This window comes from Phascolarctos cinereus, unplaced genomic scaffold (assembly GCF_003287225.1).
Source record: "Phascolarctos cinereus isolate Bilbo 61053 unplaced genomic scaffold, phaCin_HiC Scaffold_2;HRSCAF=192, whole genome shotgun sequence".
Lineage (NCBI taxonomy): Eukaryota > Metazoa > Chordata > Mammalia > Diprotodontia > Phascolarctidae > Phascolarctos > Phascolarctos cinereus.
In genome coordinates, this window is record NW_027555625.1 from 231,485,104 (window position 1) to 231,502,668 (window position 17,565).

A 17,565-nucleotide genomic window follows, 5' to 3' on the forward strand; every position below is an offset into this window, starting at 1 on the left:
AGTCATTCCCTACCCACGCCCTCCAGACTGAAACCCCCTTCTAGGCAAAGAAAGCAATCAAACAGACAAAAGCATGCACTTTCACATGCAAACCTTTTCTGACAACGTATATAATATTCAGTCCCAGCAGTGTTCCACCTCTCTACCATGAGGGAGGGGGAATATTTCGTTATCTCTTCTCCAGGATCTTTTATATATATATATAATATATATTTTTTCCCCTAATTACATGTTAAAACGATTTTTAAGCATTTTTAAAAAAAAAAATTGAGTTCCAAATTCTACCCCTCCCTCCTTCCCTGAAGTGGTAAGCAATCAGATATGGCTTCTACATGTGCAATCCTATAAAACATTTCCACATTGGTCATTCTCCAGGATCTTTATTCATTCTTCCATGACTCAGTTAACTTTTTAGTGATCTTTTCATTTACATTGTTGTACATATTGTCTTTGTTCTACTTTGTTCTACTAATTTCTCTCCAGCAGTTCATACAAAAAAATGCCCCAATCCTCTGAATTCCTCATAATCATCATTTATTATCGCACAATAACATTCCATTTCATTCATTCTTTTTCAGCCCTTTTCCAATTGATGGACACTCACTCGCTTTGCTTCTAGTTCCTTACTACCTCAAAGAGTATTGCTATGGATATTCTGATACACATTGGACTTTTGTTCCTCATTTCTGCTTCTTTAGAGTAAATGCCCATTAGTGGGATCAAAGAGTATTAATTACTTTTCTTGAGTTATTTGAAACTGCAGTCCAGAATGACTTGACTTTACAGCTCCACCAAGAATGTACCAGTCTTCTTATAATCCCTCTGACATTGACTACTCATATCTATTTTCATCTTTGCAAATTTCCATAGAGTGAGGTAAAATTACTTTAATTGAGAAAGTTAATGAGAGTTTTTTTTAATTTGCATTTCTCTTACGATAGTAGAGATTTTGAAACATTTCGCTCTTAGCAATATTCACTCTTGGTGATATTTAATTCTTAGTGATTTGGAACATATTTTCACGTTGTCATTTATACTTTACGAATCTTACTTTGACAGCTGTTCATATCCTTTGACCACATATCTACTGAAGGAATGTTGCATGGTTGTGTTCATTCCTTGTGTATTTTGCAAATTGGACTTTTACAGGTGATGTTTGATGCAAATATCTTCCCACCTCTACTCTTTCCCTTCCTCCATTCTGCTGTTGTAGGTTCTAGTGTCAGCCCTTCCATTATCATTCTTTGGCCTAAGGCCAATTCTAATCCTGACATTCCATGTTCTAAAATTCCCTGTAGTTCCAACATTCTTATGTTCTAAGGGTCAGCTCTTTCAGTTCTCACATCCCTTTTATCAGTCTGCTGTTATCAACCCATTCTATTGCCTTCCTGTCTGCGGGGAAGTTGGAGGGGGACAAAACGTGGCCAAACCTTAGGGTCTGGCCAACACATACACTAAGAGCCCACTGAGTGCCCTGCACTTCGCTGAATGCTGGAGCAGAAGACACTGCCTCTGCTTGCCGAGCTCAGGGACAGAACAAGATTTCAGAGCAAATGAGGTGGAGTTTTAAAGCCTTGATCAACAAACAGGTCCCAGATAAGTAGGTACCCTAAGCAGATCTGAGGGTGAGAGGTCACTTCAATTTTGGGAGTCATAGTATAAGAAAACCAATTTAGAGCAGAGATTTTGTGCTAACTAAATTCCAGGGCCACATTAGTTCCCGTCCAGCCTGACCTCCTTCACCTTGTCCATCTCCACTCCATCCTGGGCAGGATCATCATCATGATCATGATAGAAACTTACATTTATTATAGAGCATTTTAAGGTCTTACCATGCTATATCTCCTTTGCTCTCAAGTTTTCATAATAATGACCCTTCAATAAACAAAAATTCCATTATCGTGTTATCAATTAATTTACTAAGACGGGAAAATGGATGTGAGAAACAGTTTCCAACAATAAATGTTTATGGGCCTATGCTAGCCTCAGTACACTGGAAACATGAAATGATCTAGAACACCTCCTCCTTTCCCAACTATAGGCATCCTGAGGTATGAGGCCCTGTGCTGAAGTGTCAAGAGCTCAAAAGTCAGTCAGAAGACCCGAGTGTCAGTCCCAGCTCCCCCTTACCGGCTACACAAGGGGCCCTCTCTGTTCCCCTACCCCCCGTCACTTTCTTCTTCCAAATTTCCTTTTCTGTAAAATGAAATTGTTGAACTAAACACTCTCTAGTGCCCCTTCCAAGATTCTATATTCTATAGGCCCTGCCAACTTTAATGGTCACTATGTGAAAAATATAATTCTGTGCTTTCTCTATAAAAATATAACTGTTTACTAAAACGAAGCATGAAGTTTGCTAATAGAACCTAGCCTTATAGTTCCAAAATAATAGCCAAGATTGAATAAAAATGCTGAGATACATTCTGCTCCCCTTCTCACTACTCTTTAACATTAAGAATGTGAATCCTTAAGGATAGCTAGGTGACGCAAGTGGATTGGAGTCAGGAGGACCTGAGTTCAAATCCAGCCTCAGACACTTGATACTTACTAGCTGTGTGACCCTGGGCAAGTCACTTAACTCTGGTTGCCTAAGCAAAAAAATAAAAAGAATGTGAATCCTTTCCCTAAAGCTTTAAAGTGAGACCCTTCCAGTCTCTTAGCTCCACCAGTGTGACTTCAAAGTCCCTGGCAACTGGAGCTTAAATCTTCCTGAAAGCTCCCATACTCTAGGAAATGGCTGCTATCACAGCCTTTCTCTCACTTAGCTAGAGAAATAACTGCCCACAGGGGTCCTCCTCAGAGCTTTGCGTTTAAATGGACTGTGCCCCTTTCCTAGAACAGACATTTAAAGAGCACAGAACACAGTTTTAAAAGAAAGCTATAAAGTACTCTCTGTTTTTGGTTATCCTCCAGGACATGTAATTTAGTATCTCTTGCTTCCCTTTCTAATCCAGATTCAGGAATAAGGCAGCTAAACGGTTGCTATGACAACCTAGTCCATTCCTACAGTCCTGAGGGGCCCTGATTTCAGATGGTCTGCCAATCTGGAGGCTAGGATGGTCAGCTATGCATGATCAGGTTTCCCCAGCACCAGGAGGGAAAACCCACTCCCTCCCTCTTCCCCAGAAACTGTCATTGACCACAGCTGCTGCCTAACGCCTCGGGGACCAGGAGATCAGGGGCAGAGGAGGGGCATTTAATGCAAACTCCATCCTGCTGCTATTCTCCAGGCACCGTCCATTTTGCAGAGACACTCACACTTATCCTTAGCCAAGAGATCTAATCTAAGAGGGCACTGGGGCCTGACCATCTAAGAGAATATATATGTGTGTGTGTGTGTGTCTGTGTGTGTGTGTCTTTGTATCTCTGTAGCTCAAGGTAAAACAGGAATTTGGGGCAATCATCCATTCTTTTGGTTTTTATCTCTCATTCCTCTCTCAGTGATGCTTTGAACTTTACCACTCTGTCTCAGGAGTCGTACAACTCTAGAACAACCCTCTGCCCCTTCTCCCACTAGCCAGTTCCTCTCTGAACCTCCATTTTGAGGATGGATTCAGGTCTGCTATTCATCATTCCTCTCCCACCTCTGGCTTCTGATTCTCCTAATTTCACCTTCACCTCAGCTCCCTTTTGTGTGTTTTCTTTCTCTTTAGAATGTAAGCTCCTCTACAAAAATGTGCATACCCTCTGATCCAGCAATAGCACTTCTAGGACTATATCCCAAAGAGATCAAACAAATGGGAAAAGGACCCACATGTACAAACATATTCACAGCAGCTCTTTTTGTGGTGGCAAAGAATTGGAAATTGAGAGGATGCCCATCAATTGGGGAATGGCTGAGCAAGTTGTGGTATATGAATGTAATGGAATACTGTTGTGCTAAGAAACAATGAACAGGCTGACTTCAGAAAAACCTGGGAAGACTTATATGGTCTGATGCTGAGTGAAGTGAGCAGAACCCAGAGGACTTTGTATACAACAGCAGCCACGTTATGCAATGACTAAGAATGTTAAACTGAACCCTTCTCAGCATTACGAGGATCTAAGACATCTCCAGAGGCCTCGGGATGGAAAATGCTGTCCACATCCAAAGAAAGAACTATGGAAGTCGAATTGCTCTCACTTATTTTTACTTTCAGTTGAGTTTTGTTTCATCTTTCTGATGGTTCCTCCTATTGGTTTTAATTTTTACTTACAACCTCACTAATGTGAAAATATGTTTAATGGGTATGTAAATGTAAAGCCTGTGTCAGATTGTGTGCCGTCTTGGGGAGGGTGGGGGGGAGAAAAAGGGAGAAAAAATTTTCAACTCAAAAGCATATGGAAAAAAAAATAAAAAAAATTACAAAATGGAAAAAAAAAAAGAATGTAAACTCCTTGAGACAGGCCTTGTCTTTTTTGTTTTTGTTTTGTTTTTACTTTCATGTATATCCTGTGAAAAATGTTTTCTCCTGGTAATCTGTGTTTTGGAAACTCAGAGTTCCACCCTGCCAGTCTTCTGTCCAAAGTTGTTCAGAAGGACATCTCTGATAATGAGATTGCATTGAATCTTCTTATCTTGGTCAAACTCCAACCCAGGCCTGAACTGATTTTATCTTACGCAGGTTTGGGTGGAGACAGACTTCTAAAACTAGGAGTGATATTTCCTTTGATGGAGGGTGATATTAGCCCCGGTGGGCTCAGTGATCTAAGGAATTCACCCACCTCCTAGTGTGGTGACCAGTCACGGTTGATTGGCACCCCGTTGGGAGCACTTACTCTTCAAAGGGCATATAGTGATGGACCGCCAAATCCCAAACCGAGCCAGTTCTGAACTGACCCCCTGGGGGGGTGCAGTTTTGCATTGAAATCCCATGCAATGTATGTCAAACCACTTTGAGAAATTAAACTGTGGACACATGTACCCCAGTTTTGTTTGTCTCTTTCTTAGGGCAGACTTTGTTTCAAATTGGGGTTTGTGGGGTTTGTGGGGTTCAGGGTTCACAATCCGTAGCATGTAGCAGTGGCTGGCACGTTGTAAGCACTTAATAAAGTTCATCTAGCCCCTCCATCCAAGCCAGCGACTTTATCTACCATAACAATGTAATTCTCAACCATACACACTTCTCTGTCATCTATTCCTTTTTCTTCTCTGTTGACTGTATCTCTAATTTGCCAGGTCGTCTATTCACCTCCTGTCCCTCAGTTCTACTAGGAACACCTGGACCTTACAGGATCATTGCCCTTTGTAATGAAAGGAATTGTCATTTGTGAACTTAATGTCAAGATGCGTTATTCTTTTTTTTTCTTTCCTGAGAGGTGCAATATTATTGTGTGCAGAAGCTTTTCTCTCTTTTCTCCCTCCTCCTTCCATCCCTTCTTGGGAAGAGGAAAAAGTGATTACTTTTTTTTTGTTTGTTTTTGCTAGGCAGTGGGGTTAAGTGACTTGCCCAGGGTTACACAACCGGAAAATGCTATGTGTCTGAGGCCGGATCTAAACTCAGGTCCTCCTGAATGCAGGGTCAGTGCTCTATCCACTTCGCCACCTAGCTGCCCCCAAAAAGTGGTTACTTAATAATGATGTAGGAATGTGAATGGGCCAGCAGCAATCAGGAGGTAATATAACTAATGTGACCCAGGGAGCCCTGGGCTTGTAGGCTGAGGAATGTGTCAAAATGTGAGGATGCCAGCAAAGGAGGCACAGCTGCGCACCCAAGGCTGCTCGGGCAGCCTGCTATCTGGAGATGTCAATTATTCCACAAGCCTATTTAAGGGCATCAGAAGGACCTGAGTTCAAATCCGGCCTCAGGCACATGATACTCACTAGCTCAGTGACCCTGGGCAAGTCACTTAACCCCGATTGCCTCGCACAAACAAACAAAAACAGAATTGGTATTGGTCTTAGAATGGTTGGAAAGTACTGGATATGACAAAAGAAAGACCACAGAATCCAAAAAAGCATGGGAAGACTTACATGAACTGATGCAAAGTGAAGTAAAGGTAGCCAAGAAACACTATGCACAGCTACAACAATGTGATGGAAAGTACAATTGGGAAACAACCCAAAATGAATGTCACAAAATTGCAAGGAACAAGCGTGGCCCCCAAGTGGAGATATGAGAAAACCCCTCCTCCCTCTGCTGCACAGAGATGGAGGGATCCAGAGCTGTGGGACATTGTATGCGATGTCAGATGTGCTTTCAATGTAGTGATTGGTTTTGTTGGATTTTTTTCTTTTTCCTCTTTAAAAATATTCTTTGTTATAAGGGATGGCTTTGTAGAAAGAGGAGGAACACAAGGCAAAACGTAGGCACTGTAAAAAAGTGACATCAATAATCAGTTTTTTAAAAAGGACAATGGATGGAAGGCTGGAATGGAGCTAACTCCATTAACTTCAATAAACTTGAAGAGTTTCCATGGCTGAGAGTGTCTATGTTGAATGCTTACGGGTTTGTGGGGAGGCGTGTACTTAGGAGTGAGAATAGAGAGTGAGTATACTGTACCTAGTGGCACTGAAGCAGCTATTCATCTAGAGCAGTCTATGTGAGGCTTGGAAGAAATGAGCAACTAAGTAGAAGGGTGCATTAAGTGAGAATTACAGGAAGTGTCCAATTGATCAGCCTCAGATTTTCACAGATACCTGGCCTGAGCGGCACAGTATTTAGGAATTTGGGTCTTAGTGTCCCCTCCCTCACCCACTAGGCATAGATGTGAGTATGGAAGAATCATGATGACTGTCTACCCACCAGACTTATCTGAATTGGGCACTTCCTAGATTGTTTTGGTAAAAATAATGCCTCAATGAGGGACACAAGCAACCCCAACATATGGGGCATGAATAACTGGGTGACAGTTATTTGACAGAAGGAACTGGTGCAGCGTACCCCTGTGGGCTAACCCCAATTTGGCATTTTATGTTCTAGGATTTGAGTTGCCATCTTCTTTGAAGAACCAGAACAGAATAACAAGTAGCTATGTTGGTTGCTGGACTGAAAGGGAATTATGTTGTCTGTAAACTCGGCCAAGCAAACTTTTGGGAAATAGGATGGCTACCAAGCAAGTAAAATTCTAGCACCCAAGTGAGTAGGTCCTAGAATTGTACACCAAGAGACAGTAATAGCTAGAGAACATGAAAGGCAATTTGGAATTTGGGATGCTGGTTTTTTCACCTAGGAGGCAAGGCTTTTCAGAAACCAAGAAAATCAGGGAGGGGCTAGGCCTTCCCAGACAGGGTTTAAGGATTGGGAAAGTCTGGGGAGTGTTAGGAATAACTTTACATCCATGATGGATTTTCCACTTGTGCATCAGAGAGGAGTGAGTACTGGGGACTGGGAGGGAGTCACTGCTCTAAATAGCACTGGCATAGTCATCAGATCAGCCAATATTTGGCTACTTGTTCTTTAGTGATATGGATGGAAGTCATTAATGGCCCAGGTAATGCTAAAGTTCTACACTCCCCTTTGTGTTATGTGCAGCCCTAACTCTTTGGGATAGGCAGGCAATCAACTAACGTGGTAGGTCTATGCTCCCTGGAGCATAGTATGGGTCTGTGTGTGAGTCCACAATCAGCTTAACCTTGCTCCAAAGTCCAGACACACTGTATTAAACTGATGATACATGTCATATAGGTGGCTTAGAGCTACAGATCTGGTCCTTGGTGACTGAACTCCATCCTCTGCACCTACCAAAGAGAATGCTAGCAATAGACAGAAAACAAAGAAAGGAGAAAGCTTTGGGCCAAGCTCAAGGTCCTCTGTGTTGGTTCTAGGAAGGAGCTCCCAGCAAGCAAAACTGATGGACCAGAAGAGGATGCCCTGTCCTGTAAGAACAGATGAATCCCATGACATCAGAAACATAATCTTTCTTCCAACAGGAAGGTTCTTAGAGGAAAAAAGGAAGGGGTTGGGCAGAGAATAGCCAAACCTTTCATCTAGTGAGAGAGGAAGAGAGATGAGAGTTCAGATGAGTATGTTCTTATCATTAGCTTTTCAGGCTTCTGTAGTTTTCCCAGGTGCTGAGAAGGAAAGCCCTGCGGAGTCCGGTGTCCCTCTGGGCTTGAGTCGGTAGCAAATGGTGATGTCATGCTCTGGCTGCATCAGTCCGAACCCATATCTACTGGAGTCAAAGCTGGGGATCTTTTCCTCTGGATTTTTCAATTTCAGATCAAACTGCATCAGCAAAATAATAACAAACCTGCGGAGAGATGGACAATCAGTGGCAAAATGGGCAGCTTCAGTTTCCTCATCTGTAAAAGTAGACCCAATTCCCCTCACCACCTACTTCATGGTGCTTTTGTGGAGGTGGGTACGTGTTTTATGCATCCGGTTAAGCTAATGTCCCTGGTGGCAGGATCTGTTTTCACTTTTGTCTTTGTAACCTAAGTTACGTGCAATGCCTGGCACGTAGTAGGCTCTTCATAAAAACTTCTTGATTAACTTGACTGATTAAACAGCTAGGATTGTCCTGGGGTTTGAAGTAAAAAAGGATCGAATTGGAAAGGCTTGGACGATTACTAGCTGTGTGATCATGGATGGGTAAATCATTTACTCTCTTTGTGCTTCAGCTTCCTCATATAGAAAATGGGAATGATAATATTTGTGCTACCTCCCTCACAGGGTTGGAATAAGGAAAGGCCTCTGTACATCTTAAATGTACAATGCAAATGTGCATTTTCATTATTATGATAGAACCAAAGGGTTTAATGGAATTTGAGTTGTACGGGACCGCAGAGGCCATCTTCCCTTCTCATCTACCATATTGGTCTTGGGGCATGCAGGAGTAAGGAGACAAGAGAAGGAAAGGAGAGAGGCAGGAAAGCTGAGAGGAGAGGAAAAAAGAGGGAAGCCAGTTCACTTGCTGTCTCCTCCATCTCCCTCCTCTGGCATCCACTGTCCTTATAATTCACAAGGTTCTTAACCAATGACATAAGCCATTCTATGCACCCTACCCTTTCTTGGTTTGCATCCCTGTAAAATGCCGCGCTTGAATTAGAAGGTCCCTTCTAGCTTAGATCATTCTGTGAAGAAGCATCTTCACATAGTGCAGAGTGCTGGACCTGGAGTCTGAAGTCCCACATTCAAATCTCAAGTTTGATTATTTTTGTTCAGTTGTTTTCAGTCACGTCTGACTCTCCATGACCCCCATTTGGGACTTTCTTGGCAGAGATACTATAGTGGTTTGCCATTTCCTTCTTCAGCTCATTTTACAAATAAGGAAACTTAAGCAAACAGGGTTAAGGGACTTGCCCAGGGTCACACAGCTAGTAAGTGTCTGAGGCCAGATTTGAACCCAAGAAGATGAGCCTTCCTGACTCCAGGCCCAGCACTCAGTCCACTTTGCCACCCAGCTGCCTATGAGCATGCACTCACCTGAGTGACCTTGGGCAGGTTACGTCCCTTCTCTGGACCTCAGCTTAATCCTTTGTCCAAGAGGAAGGCTATTTGGACACTGGTGGGATTTCTAGACTACAGACATCCTGCCCGTTATAATGAAAGGGACAATCTTTGCAAATTTGGTGGAGGAAGGAATGCTCAAAGTATGACTATGAGTAAATCCAAGTCCTAGTTTCCTTACTTGTAAAATGGGTATAACACCAACCTCCGCATTGTGGGGATAGCTCTTTAGGAACCTCAAGGTGTTATAAAAATGTGAGATGGACTAAGGTACCTCTTAGTTGCAGTCGCAAGAGCACAAGATTAGTGTCACAGGTTCAAATCTCAACTCTGCCACTTCCTACCCATGTGACCTTAGGCAAGCTAACCAATCTTTCTGGGGGTGGGGATCGTGTCTTATTCTTCTGTGTCCCCCACTGTTCCAAAGATAAGATTGGGCACATAGACTCTGCAACCTTATTCTCAGGCCAGCCTGGGTGCCTCAGAAATCTGGTGCTGAAGTACGTGGAACCAGGAATCAGGGCTTATTAGGTTTGAAGTGGCCCTGAGCTCATCCTTTGCAATAGTTTAAACATGGCAATAAATCAGCTTGAGATAAAAGGTTCAAAATGTACAAAAGTAGCTGCCCCAGAGAAAGCTGAACAGTCTGTCCAGCGTCTTAGCCAGGGAGGTTTCAGATGAGTGACTACTCCTGCCAAGGCATTCTTAGTGAGGAAAGACGGTGGAAGCTCCCAAATGTCCATCCAGCCCTGGAACATCAGGTACTTTATTTAGAAAGCGAAGAGGTTTGTGCAGAAAACCCGGAGGCCTGGGTTCCAATCCTGGCTCTGCACTAACCTGAGTGACCTTGGGCAGATTACGTCCTTTCTCTGGTCCTCAACTTAATCCTTTGTCCAAGAGGAGGGCTATTTGGACATGGGTGGGGTTTCTAGACTACAGAAGTCCTGTTCATTATAATGAAAGGGGCAATCTTTGCAAACTTGGTGGAGGAAGGAATCATTTATATGTTAAATTAAATCCTGACCTTTCCGAGGTAGTGGAAATTCAACAAATATTAAGAGCTTACTATGTACAGGCCTCTTTGCTAAGTGGTGGGAACACAAAAATGAAAATAAACCGATCCTTGACCTCAGGGAACTTATGTCCTACTGAGGATACAACACGTTTGCATGTAAATAAACAGGAAATATATACAAGGTGATTTCAAGAGAAAGAGAATGTTCCAAACCAAGGATTTGGCCCTGTCTTTCTTCCCTCCATGGTAAGGGGGAGAGAAAATTAGCTGAAGTATTGAATTCTCTGGGCCTCATCTTCCTCCTCTGTAAAAGGTCTAGCCTAGATTATCTCTAAGGTAGCTGTAATCTCTGAATCCTGTGGGTTCACCCAGTCTCTAAACACAGTGAGTTCAGCCAGCTCAGGGGCTTGAAAAATTAGAGGGATAGTGGCTACAAGTCAGGTTCAGGAGTTAGGAGGTTTAGTGAGTGGCAAAAAGGTGAAAAAAGTGTCTGATGGATGAACAGTGTCCCCTAGACAAGCCCTGAGAGGAAGAGCCAGTGGCCAACAAAGCTGACCATAGGGCAGTGAGGCCTGAGGCCCAGGACAGGAGCCTTTATTATACTTACTGTTTTATGCTGCTGATCGCATGACTCCTTCCCAGGCACGTGTTCGTCCCAGCTCCCCAAGGCAGGGTGTAATTCTTGAGCCTCTTCCCACCTTTGTAGAAATCTTGCTTCTCACTCCCATCTTGGTTCAGGAACCGGTTGTACTTGAACTCCTGAAACACGAGTCCGTTTTCTATTATTTCCAGAAGGAGGTAAATTAGCAAAAAGGAAGAAATTAGAATTTCCAATTCCCAAGCTGCCTCAGAGCCTCAAACCTTGGGACATGGTCTCAATTGTCTTCTTTTCATAGGCTGAAAACCTGGCTGAAATATATATAATGTGTAATATATATTCATTAGACTGTGAGCTTCTTGAAAGCAGAGACGGCTTTTTGCCTTTCGTTGTGTCCTCAGCACAATGCCCAGCCAAAAAAAATACTTTTTGACTTGACTTGTTTAGGAAAGAAGTATGGTATAGTGGAAGGGGTACTGGCTTTAAAAAGGACCTGGATTTGAATTCCCTTTTTAACATTTAGTATTTGTAAGTACATTTACTACTGGTAAGACCTTGTACAATCCCTTAAGCCCTCTGGACTTCATGTTCCTCTTCTGCAAAGTGATGGCTCTGGCCTAGATGACTGGATCTGTGGTCCCATGTATACGTAGGTATGCATGCATGAACATATTTATGGATGTGTACATTAAAACTGGAACTTACCATCTTAGACCATCAAACCTTATATAACATCTACTCAAACACTTATCCTAAAGAGAGGAAACTGAACCCCAGAGAGGTAAATAATTTTCTTTTTTAATTTTCTATTTATCCACCCAAAATTTATTTTCTATTTTCATATAACTAATAAATGATAAAGTCAGAATATGTACTTGAGTCTTCTGGCCCCAGATTCAGCACCTTAAAAAAAATTACACTATGCTGCTTCTTGTTAGGTATATCTGCATGTTGTATGTATGTATGTGTATATGTATGTATATGTTTGGGAGCACATATGTGCATGTAATGATTTTTTGTTTGAGTATATATGTATACCTGTGTTGGGCTCTGGCCACGTCAAATGAACCTCACAAAATGCTACATTATTACATGGAATTGACTCTTGCAACCTGCTAGAAAGTCAGAGAGGTACCTTGACTAGATTAAAGGAGCTCCTGGATTCCAGTACAGGGAAGGGAAGGGAAAAGAAGGCAATAAGATTTATTGAGTGCTTACTATATGCCAAGCACTATGCTATGACTTTACAAATATTACCTCAGTGGATCTTCACAACAATCCTGTGAGGTAGATGCTCTTAATATTCCCATTTTACAGTTGAAGAAACTGGGACGAACAGAAGTTCAGTGATTTATCCAGGGTTTTACACAGCTATTTGTTGTTGTTTCAATGTTTCAGTCATATCCAACCCTTGGTGACCTCACTGGGGGTTTTCTTGGCAAAGATGCGGGAGTGATTTGCCCTTTCCTTCTCCAGCTCATTTCACAGAAGAGGAAACTGAGGCAAGCAGGGTTAAGTGACTTGCCAAGGGTCACACAGTTAGTAAGTGTCTGAGGCCAGAATTGAACTCATGAAGATGAGTCTTCCCAGCTTCAGGCCTGGCACTCTATTCATTGCCCCACTTACCTTCCCAAGCTAGTAAAAGTAACTCTGATCTTCCTGACTCCAGGCCCAGCACTCTATCCACTGAGTCAACTAGCTGCTGCTACTCTTGTCCATCTGCCAGGGGCAGCACCATGTCCACTGGGACCTCCTGGGTAATAAAGGGTGCAGCTAGTACAGTGGCGTTATGATCCAGGGACTTAGGCTGAGGAGCGTATCAGCCTCCAAAAAAGGAGATGGGAAGCACAGCCAGCTTGGCTGGGAACAAAATGGTGTAAGGAAGACAGCCCTGAGCTTCCAGCAGAGAAAACACAACTGCTCTCAATACCTCCTGCCTAGAATTCTGCAGTAGCCTCCTAATCACTCCGCTCTCTAATCTATCTGCAGTAAATGCTTGTTGGATGGACAGATGGATGAATGAGTGGATGAATGCATGAACAGGTCACAGGGGCACCTGGAACTCAGTGTGTCCCAGGAAATTAGGATAGGTGTCATCTTCCCAAGTCGTTTCTGGAGATCATTCATTGAAAACAACAATTTCAGCTTGTATCAAACAAACTGTTTCATATCTTATTGAGAACAATCATGGTATGGTGGAAAGAATACTAACCTTATTGGATTCAGACCCGGGTTTAAACCTCCATTTTAGCATTTACTAATTGTGTGACTTTGGGTAAGGAACTTCATGTTTCTGGGCTTTCTGCAGCTATAAAATAGAGACTGCTATTCTGAGCGGGGAGGGGTGGGGAGGAGGAAGGCTTTTAAAGTATTCTGCAAAGATGAATGAATGACCCTGTCGGGTAATGATGTAATCTCCATTTTACAGATGAGTAGACTGAGGCTGAGAGAAATTGGAAGTGACTTGTCAGAGTCACACAGTTGGTAAATGATAGAATCAAAGTTCAAACCAGGTCTTCCGAATCTAAGCCTTGGGATCTCTGTGCAAGAAAAAAACTCATTCCCCTCTTGATTTCCATAAAAAGTTAAGCCAGCAGGGTAGCCATTTGTTACCTCTGGGTCCTCGTAGATTTCTGGGTCCCTCTGAGGACTGAGGAAGGGGAAGAGGAGGAGGCGGTCACCTTGCCGGAGGCTGTACTCTCGTCCGTCTGCCAGGGGCAGCACCAGGTCCACCAGTACCTCTCGGGTGATGAAGGGGGCAGCTGTCAATCTCAGGCTCTCACTTAACACACTGTCTGCAAGGAGCAGGAAGAGAAAGATGAGACAGCGGCAGGGTAGCAAGGGAAGGATACTTTGGGGTTTAGGTTGAGTGTCGTTATTGAGTCATTGAAGTCATGTCCGATTCTTTGTGGCCCCATTTGGGGTTTTCTTAGATCCGGGAGTGCTTTGCCATTTCCTTCTCCGGCTCATTTTACAGATGAGGAAACTGAGGCAAACAGGGTTCAGTGACTTGCCCAGAGTCACACAGCTGGTAAGTGTCTGAGGCCGGATTTGAACTCAGGAAGATGAGTCTTCCTGATTCCAAGCCCAGTGCTCTGTGCACTATGGCGCCACCTAGCTGCCCCTTAGGCTGAGCAGGAGGCATCTAGATAGTTCTAGGTTCAAGGGCCTCAAATTATTTCTCCCACTGTGCCCGTGTTTCTCCAGCGCTGCCTTGGGGTACAGGGTTTTCTGAATCAGGTGTTAGGAGACCTCTTAGCTGTGTGACTGAGTAAATCACATCACTTTTCTGAATTTCAGTTACTTCATTTGTAAAATGGAGATAACGATACTTGCCCTACCTCTCTCCTTTAAAGGGCTCTGTAAACCTTGATGGAAAACAGAAAGGTGAGCTGTTATTTTTTTACATGCAATTTTATTTTTTCTCAATTACACATAAACAAAAACCTTCAACAGTTATTCTTTAAAATTTTGGGTTCCAAATTCTTCCCCCCCCCACTCCCTCCCCTTAGCTATTGTCATTATTGATACAGAGGCACTGTAGCCTGGTAGATAGACAGCAGGAACCCAGACCTGGGTTCAAGTCCCACCCTTGAAACAGATTGACTGTGTGACTGTGTAGGCTACTCTTTAAACTAGCAGTTGCAGAGAAGGTGCTGTCCTGCATTGGTAGAGGGAGCTACCTTACCTGGGAATTCCCTGTCCAATGACATCTCAGGTCCAGGCTAGATCAGCTGAGATAATATCTGAATAGAACTTATCACAGCTCCTGATGCTTAATAAATGCTTCTTCCACCCATCCCTATCCCTGATTATCTAGACAGAAACCTCAATAGGGTAGGGGAAGGCAGTGAACCAGGCTGCCCAGGTTGGAAGGAAATGCCCCTTAAGAATGTCCAACTTCCTTCACTTTGATTCTATGCTCACCAAGTGACCCTCTCATTTATAATTTGGCTTCCTGAGTGAACCTGCAAAAGAGGAGGCACCAGCGACCAATACCAATCACCTTGCCCCTGTCGTAGTAATAAAATAAAAATCCTGATGATAATAACAGCTTCTATTTCTATAACATGTTGTAGAATATGTTATTCTATATAACATACATAGAATGTGTTATTCTTAACTTTACCAATCACTTGGTACTACCCTCACACCAATCCGTTGTAGAATGACTGGAACATATTAGGTGCTTAATAAATGCTTGTTGTCTGACCATTGACTTATATAACAAAGAATATACACAATGACCACAGTGATAGAAATGGAAAGAACAGCAAAGTCAATCTGTGAGACAAATAGAGCAAGCATTCCTAGACCCATCTCACCAATGAAGAGACGAAGGCTCACAGTAGCAAAATTTTGCTCAGAGCACATGCTAATGGGGGTAGAACTTGAGCTTAGGTATCTTGATTTCTGAAAGGAAGAAACAGGCCTCCTTCACAGGCTCAGAATTTAGAATTTAACTTCCTCTTTTGGAGCCTTAAAACTCAAGGGGAGCAAACCAAGATCACGAAGTGAAAGGGCAGACTCCAGCCCTCTGGTGACCCCAGCGGGTGCCAAAACCCAGTGAGGCCCAGCCTTTATCTTTCTTGGACCCTTCTTTTACTGTTGGTAGAGGAAGCCATTCAAGGATGGAAGACTCAGATGGCTCAGAGTGCTCTGAGAATTCACAGGATCAAAGTGGGGAGCTCTTAAGGAAAGAATCCAATTTAAAATTTAGTGAATGGGGCAGCTAGGTGGTGCAATGGATGGAGCACTGGCCCTGAGTTCAAATCCAGTCTCAGACACTTGACTCTTAACTAGCTGTGTGATCCTGGACAAGTCACTTAACCCTGGCTGTCTCGCAAAATAATAATAATAATAATAATAATAATAATATAATAATAATAATAATAATAATAATTTAGGGAAGGACAGGAAGAGGACTCAAAGGTCTCTTCCTGAGGTAGTAGGATGCCTGGCAGACGGTGAGCCAAGCCCATGGAAGAATCCAGCATTCTGTTTCCTCCCTATTCCGCTGGTGGAGAAAAAGGGAAAGAAGCTAGGCTAGGGCCTTGAGAATGCTGCCTTCTCTGGGGTCTGCTTTCTCTGTGATACCCAAGCTTGTTGAGTGTTGGGACTGCCTCTAGCCTGGAGATGTTACTTCTCATCCTGGTCTTTCCTGTGGCTAAATACTGGGGATGGGCGCCCCAAGTAGGAGGGACAGAGTGAAAGAGCAGGGATCACTTACCAAAAATAGGCATGCTATCCAGGACTTCCTGAGGAATACTGGCCATTTCGGACAGCACCCACCCTTCCTTCTGGAGGGAACTTTCTAGCTCCCCAAGGACAGCAGCAAGAGCAGTGGGAGTCTTCAGGAGGAACAACAGTAGCCAGAAAGCAGCAGGACCAGCATTGCCCTAGAAGGGATAATCCATCCCCACCCAACCCAGCAAAGAAAATCTGGTTATACACCACTCTTAAGAACAATGGTAACCATCTTGATGTCCCGGTGTCTACGCTGATATCATGTTTCAGCATGAAGTCAAGAGCATAATAATTATTATTCCAATTTTACAAATGAGGAAACTGAGTCAAATCAAGATGGCATTTAGGTTATTCTTTGTATGATGGAAACAAGCTCTAGCCTTGGAATCCATAGCAGGGTTCCCATCCCACTGGCTTTACCCCAAGAACAAACACTTTAAAAATACTGAAAAATGTGTAAAGCACTGTACTGGCCATTGGGGAGATATAAAGTTTGAAAAAATCATAGACCCTGCCCTCTTGGGCAGGGCAAATTATTTTCTACATCTGAATTTTTTCAGCAGCAAAGTAGGGATTAGCAACCCTCCCCACAAGGGGCAAAAAAATACTTTCAAAAATTACTATGAAAGAAGCACCTAATATTGAAATTTAATTAAAACCTAATAGAGGGAGATTGTGGGAAGATGGCAGAATAAGGCAGAAAATGCCCTGACTCTCCCACACTCTCCTCCAAATAAGTTAAAACAATGCCTCAAATTGAATTTTAGAGTAGTAGAAATAATAATAATAATTTAAAAAGTCAGGGCAAAGCAGTTGTCCAGCCTAAGACAACTTAGGAGGCTGTTGGGAAAGACCTGACCTATTGAGGTGATGGTCTCATGGGGGTGAAGGGCAGACACCACAGTGTTAACAAACAACAAGCCTTGGGGGAAGCTGTGTCAGGGGCAGATGCAGCTTTGGGACCTTTCGCCCCCTGGGTTGGTGGCTGATCAGGGGATGATTTCGGGGGTCCTCTGCTGGCACTGAATATGGGACCCAGGCACACTGACCAGACACAATCCCAGGATGTGGCTACTGTTGAGGAGAGGGGAGTGAGTGAATAAGGTCACAGAGGGGTGGGATGTAGAGAACGGATTGTGGTCACTTGCAGGACAGCATTGTTCCTGGTTTGGATTCCAGGGTAGAGGGGCGAACTGATACTTGCTGGCCACAGGAGAACTGTGGGAACAGTTCCAGGACAGCAGGGGGTGAAAGGCTTTGCCATGGCAGTGTTGAGGGGCAGTTGAGCCTGGTCATGGCTCAGGGGTGGAAAGGAGTACTTGAGGTCACTCATA

At 43.4% G+C, this 17,565-nt stretch overlaps 1 protein-coding gene across 1 annotated transcript in view; it reads right to left on the bottom strand.

Annotated features, from left to right (window-relative positions):
• Positions 1–364: 364 nt before the first annotated feature.
• The window catches only part of PTGIS (prostaglandin I2 synthase), a 61,041-nt gene continuing 43,840 nt past the window's right edge, over positions 365–17,565 (bottom strand). Inside the window, exons 7-10 of the mRNA XM_020984187.2 lie at positions 16,215–16,383; positions 13,598–13,779; positions 10,994–11,145; positions 365–8,172 (exon numbers count right to left, since the gene is read on the bottom strand). Of these exons, the coding sequence (XP_020839846.1) occupies positions 7,968–8,172; positions 10,994–11,145; positions 13,598–13,779; positions 16,215–16,383 (708 nt within the window). The 3' untranslated portion in view covers positions 365–7,967. The remainder of the gene's footprint in view (positions 8,173–10,993; positions 11,146–13,597; positions 13,780–16,214; positions 16,384–17,565) is intronic.